Source organism: Harpia harpyja, chromosome 23 (genome assembly GCF_026419915.1).
Source record: "Harpia harpyja isolate bHarHar1 chromosome 23, bHarHar1 primary haplotype, whole genome shotgun sequence".
In the NCBI taxonomy this organism is placed as follows: domain Eukaryota; kingdom Metazoa; phylum Chordata; class Aves; order Accipitriformes; family Accipitridae; genus Harpia; species Harpia harpyja.
In genome coordinates this window covers 14,464,082-14,478,507 of record NC_068962.1, presented here as the reverse complement: position 1 = coordinate 14,478,507, position 14,426 = coordinate 14,464,082, and the positions used below count along the sequence as shown (strand labels likewise).

At 40.1% G+C, this 14,426-nt stretch overlaps 1 protein-coding gene across 3 annotated transcripts in view; it reads left to right on the top strand.

The window, feature by feature from the left end:
- Positions 1–14,426, top strand: part of TRHDE (thyrotropin releasing hormone degrading enzyme) — a 220,784-nt gene that overhangs the window by 147,761 nt on the left and 58,597 nt on the right. For all 3 annotated transcript variants that reach the window (XR_008233144.1, XM_052774609.1, XM_052774608.1), the window contains one exon: positions 14,218–14,306. Coding sequence is in view for 2 of the 3 variants with exons in the window: in XM_052774609.1 (XP_052630569.1) it covers positions 14,218–14,306 (89 nt within the window). In the remaining variant the exon portion in view is untranslated. The remainder of the gene's footprint in view (positions 1–14,217; positions 14,307–14,426) is intronic.

Here is a 14,426-nt window from a genome sequence, read left to right as displayed (position 1 = left end):
TTGGTTTTTAACATTGCAAGAGCTGAAGTTTGGATAACATGATACAAAGGGGGGTGACGACTGGAATGGAAACAGCATGTTGATGGATGGTCAGCACTACTGCGAAGTGCAGTGTTCTGGCTGATTCTGCTGGTGGCTTTGGTCAGGAAGTTGGCAAGGGTTTACTGATGTTCCGCAGGGCCTGATAGCACAGGTAGGTGTTGTGGGAGGCAGAGAGGTGTATGTATATATACATATATATATATATAATGTCAGCCTGCAGGCTTTGGGGGTGTTACGTATCAGTGGCCTAATTCACGGTCCAATAAAGTCGGTGCTCATCTCCCCTGCGTGACCCATGAATTAGGTGTCGGAACGCACGGCTCCCTGGGGAACCATAATAGGCACTGTAAATAACGGGGAGCAAATGGTATTTATGCCACATTTGAGGCCATGCTCTTGCAGGGCAGGCAACATTGGCTTCCTTAGGGTAGTTTATCTATGGATTAATCGTGCTGATCATTTCAAACACCGTAAAGAGTAGAGCTACACAAAACACAGAAAAATGTACAGGTCCAGGCCTTTCCAGGAGTTTATCATCTAAACAGATAATACGATACACACTGGAAGGCTCCAGGGAAGGCTCTTAAAGCATCTGTCTGCCATATAGTCTTCAGTTATCTAGAGGTGGGGCTGTAGTTCGACATGGCACAGCAATAAATGTCAGTTCTGTTGTCTTCAAAGTGATGAGGAGTTTAAACTTACGGTTCAGACCCTCTCTAGGCAAATTTAACTTTGCCCTCCTTTAGAAAGAGTCACTTCAGAGTAGGTCTTTCAGATGTATCTGCTGCATAAGAAATGTGAATAAAGAGGCAACTGAATATTTCAGAACCATTCTAGTTTTATAAAATGTCCATGCTTTTCTTTATGCCATGTATTTATGCAGCAATTAACTGTTAAAAATGAAATGTGAAGCAGCATATATAATTTTTCTCTGAAATCATATAGAGGAATATAGAAGCAGCAAGCAGATTTTTCTAAGTGATAAACGGTAAAAGTGAAAACTGTTGATACCTTTGGCAGTGATTTACTCCTAGTTCTGCCTAGTCCATTACTATAAGTGTCTTTAATTCTACTGCAGAAGAGAATGATTACATATAGCTGATTTTCCCATCTCATGTACAGTTGGACTCCTTGTTTCTATAACTGCAGAAAAATGTGTTTCAAGGGCCATACATATATAAACCATGGTTTATTTGTGTGCATAGAATCGACTATATGGCATGCTAAGCTCTAACATTCGGCCTGAAATTATAGAAGGTATACAATTCACTTCTCTGTAAACTGAACATAGATTTTATTTGACACTTATGCCTTCACATGATCCATAGTTCTCATTTTATGAGAGAATAAAACGAACAATGACAGACACCGTTTCTAGGAATGCCATTCCTCAGAAGGGCCAAAATCACTGGCTTTGATTTGAACGTCGAAACCTGTGGTTGGTACAATGTTTCAGCAGCAATTTCAGCTTATCCAAGCAAAAGTTTAAAACTCCTGTAATAACTGTATAATTCATATTCTTCCCCCAAATAACAATCCTTTAGTTATGTGTAGGTTCAATCCTGGACTCCTGTATACCCCTGTGAGAATGGATTATGCCCTTACATTATCAGGCTAGAGGGGAGGAGGTGATATTCCATCTGACAAGGTTCAGTGGGTTTCCCTGCTGACAGAGAAAATGATGATTTTAAGGCACCAGTCTCATCCATCATTACAAGAATGGCTCACAGATATGACAAGGAATCTTATGAAAAATAATCTGTGGTCTAGACAATAAACTAATCAGTTTTGATGAAATCCATAAACCTTTTATATACTGTATTGAAGAGCAGACTAAAGCTTTCTGGTTATGGGTATAAGTTTTGCCTTTTAAAAATATACGAGCTTATCTCTTCAAAAGTGGAGAAATAACCTTTCCAATGTTATCAATATAATTAAGTTCATGTTGCTGAGGTAATATTCACTCGTATAGTGTTCTTATCACGCATGCAGTTTCCGTAGCTAATCTTTGCTTGTTCATGATAATATCCTAAAGGGAAATGTCTTGCTAGGTGTTGAACACAGCTAGCTGTGAGGAAAGAGAAAAAAGCAAGAGGTACAAACTGTGATACAGACAGGGTATTCATTCACTACGTGCTGTAGTGTGGTAATCCTCTGTGCCTTTTTGCGTGTGGCTGGACTAGGGAAAATTCAGTTGAATGGTGCAAGCCAGGGACATGACCAGCAAACTAGAGCTGCACAGACGCATGGGTCTAACACCGTGTAGTAATTACAACAACTGAAAGGCTTTACAACGGGCAGCAGAGCTGCTCAGCAGTCACTCCACTCCAAGATGAATGATCAACTGCAGAATTTATTTCCCTTCAAGTCTCTTCTGAATTTCCTACACAAAGTTCATTTATTCAGGCTTTGTGGAAAAAGGGCTGTGCTTGTCCCTTTACTGATAATTATTTGAATAGTAAAAGCATAGCTGTGTTTGGATATTGCTGTGTGTATTCTTACTTATTTGTATGGCATTATCACTTGAGCAGCGATGGGGAAGTTACTCTGTCCACTTACCAGCTGAGGGGCTGGTTAAACACAAACCAAAATATTAGGAGCACACGGAGAATGCTGATAAGTATCTTTGAGATCTTCTTAGAGCAATTGTGGAATAACGTAGCATATGTAGTATTAATTATGTGATAAAAAGGACCATAATATGGACAAATATTGTTCCATAACCTGAGGAAAAAGGGCTAAGACAATATAAATAGAAAAAGAAGTACTCATTTACCTCCTGTCTTTGGGAAATATCCTCTAATCTTCCATTTTCTCATGTCCTTTGAGTGTTTTCTTGTTATGCCTTTGATCTTTACTATACCTGAAAGATTGCGCTTATATCAGCGTTTCTACTAGAAACAACTTTTGTGTTGCTGCCTAGGGAGTGGATGAGGTACCCTGGTTCATCTTGACTGACCTGAGTGCCTCTATATCAGCTATAATAATGATGAAGGGAATGGGCTCCAGGAGAGGAAGGTACTGGTATTAGGCACAGAGGAAATGGAATTATCAGGAACAAGATTAAAAAATCAAGACTCCTTAGTGGAGCACAGAACTGTGCGTGAACACAGCCAGATATGATTTAACCAGATTTTTTGCTGGTCAAGCAGGGACTTGAAAATACTTGTTCTTGCAGAAGAGTGAGAAAGTGTGGGGAGCTCCTTCTCTTTACAGCTTTATGACACCGATAGATTTTGTCTTTCGGCGTGTATAGGGACAGTCCTTAACCCCAGCAGCCGGAGAGAGGACGGTGCCGCTCCTGCAAACGAGCAGGCAGAAGAGCTGCTTCTGCGAGTGACCCGGAGGAATCCTGCCGGCCTCGGGCGCGCGGGAGGAGTGCCGTTGCTGTCAGATGCTGGCGTTTGCCAGCCCAATACTTGTGCCGCACGCTGCCTGCTGCGATAGGATTTTTTTTTTTCTGTAGAAGCCACTGGGGAGTCCCCAGTCTTTTGTCTTGCCTTTTGACTTTTTTGGAGGCTCTTCTGATTGTTGCATTATTGTTAAGTCAGAATAGGAAGCGCTCTTAAAATTTGTTCCTGCACATATCTGTGCTGATACCTCTTCAGCAAGATTTTGCTGCTAGCAAAGATCTCAGAAATGCCAACTGTAATTTAACACTTTATTTCCAAAACCACTTCACAGCTTCTATTTGTGAGAAACACTTCTCGCTAGGCAAACTTCCAGGATGCTCTGGTGTGCAGGACATGGGCAACTTTCGGTGTTAGAATTTGCAGAATGCTAAAGAAGGCAAAATTGGTGTATTGTGTCATTGCTTCCTGTGCGGTGGCAGCACTTGTATCCTGACAGAAGTTAGGCTAACAGGGAAAAGCTGCTGCTGTATTTTATTATCACTGCAGACTGGGTCACTTTCCTCATCTTATTTCCCAATACTAACTCTCAGGAATTGCTAGATACCCAAACTAGTTAATTAACTGTGACATTAATTAAATCAATTTCATGGTGAGGGAAGGAGCATGTACTTGAGGGCAGCACTGTTTTAATTCCGAGTGAGGTGGAGAGGCGAAGAGGAGAATCGGGGCAGCAGTGCTGGTGGGGAGCTGCCTAACACGCAGCGGGAGGGTGCAGGTGTGAGTGGGAGTTGGGAGCATTAAAGTTGTGTAGATTGAATAGGCAAATATGGAGAACCAGGGGAACGGAGAAGGTGGTTATGATGGGGGCTTTAGTGAAGTAAAGAGTGCTTGGGGAAAGCCCAAACAGCATTTGGCAGAGACAAGGGTAATGAGGAGGCATGAAGGTGGATAGATGTTGTATTTTGTTCGCTTTGTTAAAATCAGAGATGAGGATTCCCCGTTGTAGATCAGAGGATGAAATTACTAACGTGCTTCCTTTTTTACCTCTTCTTCCTTTTGCTTTCTTAAGTTGCTGATAATGGATTTCTTTTCCTTATGTCTGTATGTGAGCCTTCATGCTCAGTAGTAGAATCTCAGATTTTATGGAGGAGATACTTTGGTGGGGGACTCTTAGGGAAGTTTACTGAGGAAAGAGAAACTATCATAGGACTTATATTTTAATCTTGCTTAAATTCACAATATTCTGAGACAAAATCAGAACTGAACACTGGAATACACTGAAAAATGCTTGGCACTAAGTCTCTGAGACCATATTGGAGGATTGTAGGCATAGCTAAAATGCTACTCTTATTCCTACTAGGGGGGTCCCTCCTCAGCCCATAAGACATCCTTCCACTCCGTTCAGAGAAATCTCAGATCTGCACTCTGTAGTCAAGTGACTATGCTCATGGGTAAAGGACAACACAGAGATGGGGTCTGCATGATCAGCACCACGTGTGCAATTCTGCAAGGACGTTTTGCACTGGTGCAAGACGGAACAGAGGATGCCAGAGAGATTAAGAGCCTTTATTGGAGGGTAAAGAGGCAGCTGTTAGAATAGACACTTAATGCTGCTTAAACCCAGCTTCTTTCTATCCATCTCTGACTCAGCACCCAAAATTGCTTGTCACGTTTGAAAACAAAGCCTTTTGTGTTTTAGTGTAAAAAGGTAATGTTAGGCAGGGAGGAGAAAGCATGTACTGACAAAGAATTTGTAGTATTTGTTCTTTGCCCACAATATTTTTTCTAAATTTAGTAAGGTACTCTGCTAGCACTGGCACTGAAAATGAGTCCATTTTAGAGACCCCCATAATATTTATAACCACCTGATTTATAATTTATTTTGGTATGAAATGTTAAGCTAAAATTACACAGAACTTCAGAGAAGGCTTAGTAATCAGATAATTATAATCAGATAATATTATATTGTTATCGGACAATGCAATTTTTTTCCTTTTCAAATTGTGTAATTTAACTCAAATTAACTCATTTAAATTACCTTGTGTCCACCCGTAAAAGAGAAATCAGACCAAAGGAGAGTGGGGTTTATACGGGATGGCCAAAGACACACAGCTGTTTTCTAACAGAACGTGCATGCTGTCATGATAAGGCAGTCCCACAGTGCAGAGCCACACATGGGCTCTTTCATGCTAGTGCTGCTCTTACGGCACTGAAGCCTTTTCTTACGTCTGGGACTTTGTGGTTTTGTTGCATTGGTAAGGGCATTATATTTGGCATAAGACTCTTGAAGAATGTAAATTGTTTTCCCTCTTTCATCTCTAGGACTTACTTATTGCTGAAAATTATTCCAAAGATTCTTGTGAAATCCAGGAAAAATTAAGACTATGGCAGAGTAAAGCAAAACCGCAAAATCCACATCTGTGATATATTGTTGTTAAACATGTTAATCACTGTTCTGACTACAGATGAATTATAGTGCCAATGATTGCATTAAAATACATGCCTCTAAAATACATTCCAGCAATACTGTATTGCCACTGAAAATATTTTTCCCTCCTTATCTTTGTATTTAGATCCTTATACAGAAAAAACCCAAATGATCTGTGATCTATCCTAGAAATAGTTGCTCTTAGAAGCAACTATCAACCCTTATTTTAGAATATACCAATATGACTGCCTTTTTTAACATGAGTTTCTAAATGAAAGCATACATACTAGACAAATATATAAAATCAGCATCTGTATTGAGGCAGAACTGCAAATAAAGAGGCTTACCATCAGAAGCAAGTAATCTCAGAAGTGCTAGCATCTTTCAAGACTAGAATATAAGCTTCCTAGTAACCCTCTCACGCAATTCTAAATATTTCTCCAAACTATAAAGATTAACCATAGTTCCCTTCATGTATGCAGCTAAGTATAATTTGTATTTAAAATTATAATAGGCCCACAATTCCAAATACCTCCCAAATCCCCAAGTTTTGCTTCCGTCTGAAATACATATTAGGTGGATCCAACTACACATCTGATCAGAGCCTTTGAAAACCTCAGACAGAGTAGATAGATCTTAGTAGTTAAAAGGCAAGACTGCTCTACAAATCGGTTTCTGTTCATCTGTGAGGCATCTATTAACTTCACTTCTATTAAAAACTTGCAATACTCTTCAAAACCTGATACCTCAGGTGTGGAGCCCATTAGGATCCACCAGGTCATTGAGCCCTGGCAGCACCTGTCAGGAGCTGACCCCATGGGGTTGTTTTGGTTGGTAGGTTCCTCTGTCTAAAAACTTGAATTCCTCCATCAGTGACGCATTAGTGAGAAAGAAGAAACTGATACAAAAAGCTCAGTTAGGTTTTGACACTGTTGGGTATAGTTGGTAACACGAAGACCATTAATTTTTGAGTAACATGTGCCTCGCTTGCAGTTTTGTTATCTGCTTAGACAATACTGCATGTGTATTACAAGGCACCCTAACTCCATTCTGTCTGGACTCACAGATGAAAAAAATACAGTCTGTATTACAGTCAGATAGAGCTCCCTAAAGACTATGCTGGAACACTCTTTAATTCACAGAGTCCACCAAAGTCCAAATTCTTACCTTGCTTTTGTAAAGGGGCTGGAAGTGCCTCTGCCCAGCATAGTCCAGAATGATCTTGGAGTAAACACTTCCACAGTCTTTTTCTTTCAGTCTTTTTCTACTTGGTCATGTAGTCACTGTTATTAACTTCTCTGTTCTTTTTGTTGCCTTAGCTTACCTTTTTCTTGTTGGCCAGTCTGTTAGTCTGGGGTGAGGGCAGAACCCCTGGAACCCCAGGATCCCAACCTTAGCACAATTTCCTTCCCTCATTTTGCTCAAGTCTGGCAAACCCTTGATATGTATCCCACAATTAGTGTGGTATGGCACACTCACCGTGTCCTGCTCTCTTCATTTCCTCACTGCACACAGTGCTGCAGTCAGAAATTGTCTGTCTGCAGGACTTGTGAAAGTCCTGTCCAATTTAGACACCAGCAGGCCACCTCCAGTTAATAAAACCTAAGTGCTGTCCTTTCTGATTTCAAGTTGGCTAATTGCAACTTCTTATTTGATGAAAAAGTCTGTTGTTGTCTGCTTTGTCATTCCACTTGTAGGGGAATCCAACTTAATCGGTCACCTTTACTGGTGTTTTTTACCTGTTTCTCATTGTTGCTTGAACTAAACTTGTTCACACTCTGAACATAAGCATTAAGATCACACTGGGCATATGCAGATGACCAGTGAATACCTTCAAGCTGTGCTAAGTTGATCTCAGTTACTTCACATTGTTCTCCTTTACCCGTTTTCATCTTGTATTTGTCTTTGCTACGAAGTTAATGAAATCTTCCCTTCCTATCTGCCCTCTTCCATGCTGACAGGGTACAAGGAATCCCTTGACACCCCGTCTCAGTGTAGGAGGTGTAATACTTGTGAGAGTGGGAATAACATCTTCTTCTGTTGTGTTGTGCCTCTGGGCGCAGCCTACAATCACTTTACTGGCACGTATTAAATCTAATGAAATCTCTGTGTTCTTCAGTGTTGTGAGAATGATATTCACAACATGAATATATTGTCAGCTCCTTATCCATTAAACAGCACTAGCACTCTATAGAATCACGCTTAATAAAAGTATGTGATTTCCTGTGATATTCACATGAGCTTCCCCTAGAACCTGAAATACTCTTTACTGAATTAGATACTATACTATATAATAACCTGGGAAAATTTCTGTGATGCTTTTAAATTATGTTTCCCAACACAGTCTCTCTGGAAAGTGTGGCTTACAAAATTTTACCCTGGTACCACTGAGTTCTGCTTCATGTATAATCTGTTTCTGCAGTAGGAAGCTCTAAAGCTGTTGTGCTGTTCAACAACTTTCACTTGTTTCCCACTGACCACCTTATGTCTAACTTGTGCTCTCAGCCTAGGAATAAATGCTTTCAGGTATCACGGCAACAAGGCTTGTGATTTCGTAGATTAGTTGAATACACGTTCAGGTTTTCCGTTAACAATTTATCTTTGAACCTTCCACTATCTTAATATTCCAAATTCACTGAAAACAAAGGCCTTCTTTTGCCTTGCTAACAGAAATTGCAATTGTTTTCACAAGGAGAAGAAATGAGAGATCTCTACTCTCTTCCTGCTATACTGATTTAATGTCCAAAGTTCACAATATCCTTTAGTTAGTTCATGTTGTCAACTTTCTGTGCCCTTTATTTTATAACAGGCTTTAAGGTTATTATCCAGAAACTTTTACAGCCATGCAGCTAAATGCTTCTTTTACTGGCCACTATTTGTATATGGCTCTGCAGATCAGCCAAGTATGTGACTGAAGTAAAAATACAAATCTTTAATTCTTAGTTTTCATTTTGTTTTGTAAGACTTACTTGCTTTCCAAAAGGTCCCACTTTTCTCATTACTTTGCTTTCGTATTCTTTTGTCTCCGAAATCCCAACAACATGAATTCATGCGGACGCCTCATAGCAAGGTATTCCCTTGGTAAGAAATGTCCCTGTCAGCATCCTAACCTAATCAAGGAATCATCACTGTTGGCAAGGGCCACACTGGGAAGGTCTCTCCTCCTCAGACTCAGCGCTGCTCACCCAAGCATATGTCTCTGTGTACATGAAATTCGAGCATTCTCCATCTGGAGAGCTGAGAATGGGAAACTTAATGCCAAGGAGTCCTTGCTCCCCGTTTCTCAGCTTCAGCCACTCTGGATGTACCAGATTTTTATCTTTCACTGAAGAGAGAGAGTTAGCAATTTTGATATTAAGTTCTGGTAGTTAAAACAAGGAGGCAGGTGTCTTAACTAGTCAGTTTTACTCTTGGATTTCCTTTTTATCCTTTTTACTCTTAAATTATTTTTATGCCTCACTTTATCTCTGTGTTAAATAGCTTTAATCATATCCTTCAGTGATATGAAGTCTTAGACTGTTATGTTCTCAAAATACTTTACAAAGATTATTAAGTGTTACAGGTGAGCCAGAAATGGATTCCCATCCCACATAAATTTTCAACATATCAAAACATTTCCCTGCACTGAATCAGGACAAAAATCAAAGCAAAAATTGAGAGAAATTGGTTTAGAACGTTCATTCCAATTCTGTAATTTCAGTGCCTTACATTTCAGTTTCACTCATTTTAACATCTCCCTTCAATTAACTTGTGTTTCCAGCTGAAATTCATTTTGAATCAGCAAACTGGAAGTTTTTATTTAAAACATTAGTTACACACTGTTTCAGCAGTGCCTGTTTTAAATACTGTATTTGAAAATCTGTGCTGAAGCCTCCTCTTTCTTACAAGCAGCTTGGTTTTGAAAGTTTGCCTTTTTCAGTTAGAAATGAAAAAGTTTCCTTGGGAAACTGCCATTTAATTGTGGGAGGTATCATTGTCAACATCGAGTGGATGGAGAGGCCCATTTAGCTGCTCGCACAGGTGACTGGTGCCGTTGGAGGTGCCCTCAGGTATCTTAGTTGACCTCGTGCTGCCACTACACAGGCGGGAGCATCCGTAGGTGCTCTGCCGTATCTTACAGCCCACGGCAGATGTCTCAAGTACCCCACAGCAGCTTGCTTGACACTGCCTTGCACCTTGCACAACTGAATTTAGCCCAGAGAAACTGAGTCACAGAAGAGCGATGGTTGAGATTTCACCAGTGCCAGCTGATGGGTACATGATTTCTGTTTTTCCAGCCTGGGATAATTTAGACAACTCACAATTTCATTTCTTGGTCTAGTAAGCTGTTTGAAGGTATGTACAGCTTTCGGTGTTCAGCTTTTCTGAAAGTAGTTCTGTAATGCTTTGCAGTGGGAGGGATTAGGACAAAAAGCAGATGGCAAAACGTTTGCCAGATTTGAGTTGTTTGACTTTGTGTGATGCCACTGAATATACAGCCTATGTATCCTCCTCTGATCTCATCTTCTGCCTACAATGAAACTCTGTTTTCCTGTGCTGTTAGCACATTTGAGCAGAGGGCTGTATCTCCTAAGGTTTCTTCCCACCTAAATCGTTCTATGATTTAAGTTCATGATTGCCACTACACTTTAAAATAATTATGCTTATTATATCCTGCTAAGAGGCAGATCACTTAATTTGCTTTTGTGCATGGCATTTTAATTTTGTCCCTTATTCTTCTGTTGTTAGATGTACTAAAATATAGTAATTTTTTTTCTAAAGTCTGTACATTGTTCTGTTCTTCTACTTTGTCATGGTTCTCCTCCTTTGATTGCCTAGCTAAGTATATAATCGAAGACTATTAATAGGTGTGTTCTGTATCTAGATGTATCTAGCCTCTTGTCATTTTAACTGTTCTTCATGTATTTTTGGAGGCCCAGCTTCCTCATTAAAGATTCCTAAAGAAAATAATCTGTACTTGGATAAGAGGGAGGATCTCAGTTAAGAAATATAAACAAAAAGTGAGAAATTAAATTGTTGAATTTCTCAGTGGAGGGCGATAACCCATGAAATTCTTGAGAAACCTGTGCTGAAGTTTTTCCTACTTAGCCGTGTGATAAAGGGCATGGAAGAGTGAGGTGACAGAGTTTTCTGGTAATAGCAGGTTTGTGAGGGTAGTAAAAACAAATGTTAATTACCAAGATTACGGAACTATTCCTCAGTGCTGGTTGACAGGGTGATAAAATGACCGATGAAGCTTAATGTTGATAATGAGGTGATACATGTGGGGAAAACAGTCTTAGATGCTCAGTGGTGGCTTCTGAAGAAACTGTTCTGTCTCAGGAAAGCGATCTTGGAGTTTGTGGTAGGTGATTTTCTGTAAGCATCGGCTCAGTGTGCAGACACAGTCAAGCAAGTAAATAGAAAAATAGGGATTAGTAGGAAAGGAGCATTAAAAACAGTATAAACACTGTAGAAGAGAAAAGAATTATGCCACTCTTAATCCATGGTAGACATGCCTTCAAAGCACTGAGGGCAGGCCTGGCTTTCTAACCTGGAAAAAGGTATAATAGATAGAAAAAATACAGAGGTGGACGATAAGAAGGATTAAGTATAGTTTCTGTGTAAAGAACAGCAGGGTAGATTAGGAGTCTTTAACCCAGAGGTCTGTAAAAGCAGAAGGATATAGAGGGGGATGTGGTTGTTCACTTCCTCTCCCATTCAAAAAGTAGGTAGGCTAAATTCTGCTGTGGTATTTTAGGTACAGATGTTCTGTCACTTTACGTGAAGCAATCGCATTACTTGTATACTCTTTATAATGCAGCCAAGGATAATAAGCTTCTGAATATTGAGCAGATATCATCATTGTTCTATGAGTAATGACTAGGAATAGCTAAACTTCTTTGTTTAGTTTTGAATGCAGGGGAGAAAGGACAAATGTCACTGGAAGAACATGGTATTCACTGCTGGCAGTGGGTGGAAGCTTGGCACGTTATGGTTACTGGGAAGATGAATCTTGAAAACGCATAGGTTTACATCTCAGCAAAAACGTTCGTTAATGTGAAAAAGTAGTTGAAGAGGTGTGCAGAATCTGAAACTCCAGGAGCCTTTCCTTTTCTTTTTTAATGACCTGAGATCTTTGTTTTGTCAGCAGAGGAAATAAACTACTGCCCTTTTTTGGCTTTGCATAGCTCTTTACAAAGAAGCCAACTAATTGTTCCACTGAAAATTCAGTGTTACTACAACATTACTGTTCATCAGAGGCAGAAGTGTGAGGCATCATGTTGGCTTAATACTTTATTGACTCAGAATTTGCCCACGAAGGGGTCTCAGTTCTTATTTGTTGGAAGTCAAGGCGTAAGCAAGAACTCATCACAAATATGATTGTTTTCTGAGTGAGATAAAGTACACTAATACTGGCTGCGTAGTCATTGTGTAATGCTCAAGACAAAAAAATCTATATAATCCAAGCAGAGCATAATTAGCTAGCTTCTAGTATTGCATGTACCTTGGCAGATGCAGGATTGTATTACTTTATCAAACAAGTCCCTCTGGTTATTCTTTAAGGTGAACGGAGATGCTAACACACTTTGGTGTTATGCATTGATGTGGTGCTACCAAAAAAAACCCAAAACCAAACCAAAAACCACCAGTGCATTCCCTTTAATTGCGCATGTTATCATTACTCCAGTTCACAGTCCAGAATATTAGTTAAGCCAACAATGAAGGTATCTTCTGAGACTGAGAAACGGAGAAGCTAATGTACCAGTGGACATCCTTTTCTGCTGGCTGTGCGCTATGGAGGGTGGTAACATCCAGCACAAGGAGTGGGCAGACTGATAAAGGCAGTAGCATCTTCAAATGCCACAGCTTAATTATCTAAAAAGTGTCAGCCAGCACATGTGCTCATGTGGAGCGTGTCTTTGGTGCACGAGTAGATCTAATAATTTTCCCCGTGTGTCATGATACTAACATTCGGAGAACCCCAAATCACATGGGACCTTTTTTCTTCTCCCATATGGCAATAAATGCCACGTTTTCTTTCTAGCATCACTCATAGCTCTTTCAGCTGCACAGTTTTCCAAATATCTCCCCCTCTCTGCTGAATCACTGCTGTACGGACGAGTGTTTCCTGGCACATGCGGTTCTGTTCGGAGCGCTGCAGACCCCCGCGGAGGGGGAGCCGGGAGCCGAGCGTGGCAGCAGGGCTGGGGTCTCTCCCCCAAGCAACCCTCGCAAGCCGGCACGTGTCGACTGCGGTTGTGGCACATTTGGGTGGTGTTTGTAGTTCAATGGAGCAGGCTTCTGGGTAAGCGGAAAGGAGCAAACCTAATTTTTTGGAGTACTGTAGGCTAGTTTTGCAGCGCTGTGTACTAGCAGGAGAGAAGCTGATGTAGACATCAAGAACTCTACCCACACTCATCCTTGCACCACTTCAATGCAATCAATCTGAAATGATACACATGTTTGGTATCAAAGTAGTAGCATGCAGTAATTTCTGAGTTGGGGCCATTCTCTTGCCATGCTGCCTTGCTTAAATGCACACATAGTCCCTAGACAAAGGTACTACCTGTACCATTACTGAGTGCTTCCCCTTGACTGGTGTACAAAACGACGTGGCAGGCCTGTGAGGGAATGCCTGTTCCTTCCCTGGCTGGTGGAATGATACTTTAGAGAGTTCAGGAATAGAGGTTATAATGAAGACACGTAGGAATTCATCCTTTCCGTCTTTCCCCCAAAAGATTGACTTCATACAGTCAATTTAAGTCTTAGGTAAACTATAACATTTATTCCAAATGAGAAACAATTTGTGGTACCCTATAAAGAAGTTGGGATGTGATTACACCAGCATATCTCCCAATCCACATGTAGCATGTTTTGTCCAGTTTGCGTACATGTAAGTGATAATAAATGGTGCAAAGAAGTGCAGATCCATCCCATTCGTTCTGTTTTTATAAACCAGCAGCTATGAAAGCCCATCAAAGCTTTTTAAGAAGTTGCTAGAAGAGTATGTTATTTTTAATCTTTGGAGTCCTATAAATCAAAGCATGTTTTACCTGGAGGTTCTCTTTTTCTAAGTAAATGTAAAAAAGTGTTCTTCTTTCTGTGGGAAATCATTATTTCCTCTTTTGTGAATCATTTTGTTAAATTAGGAAAGCCTTGCAAAAAAGTCCTCATGATGATAGTGTGTGAAAAATGTAAAATATAATTTAGGGTTTTTTTAAGATGAATGACTTTTTCATTGTTTTATTGCTAATAGCAAATGCATTTCAAAATCAAAGTAACTTGTTAGAATCCACATCTTTACACTGCTACTGAAATTGTGTTTTGATTTCTTTGACATGATCCCTGATTGCTGTGAGAAGAATCAGTTCAGTATTTTTGTTCTTAGATTCCCCCTCCTTTGTCTTGCAGCTACTTGTGGCAGATTCCATTAACAATTGCAGTAGGAAATACGAGCCACATCTCATCAGAGGCAATTATATGGGTGTCTAACAAATCAGGTAAAAGTAAACTTTCCTCCCAGTGGAATCTCATAAAGCATACTTGTGTTTTCCTCAACTGTTTCTTTGGAATTGATCCTAGATAATTGTTTAGTTGCTCTGCACCCAGTTTTAGCTACT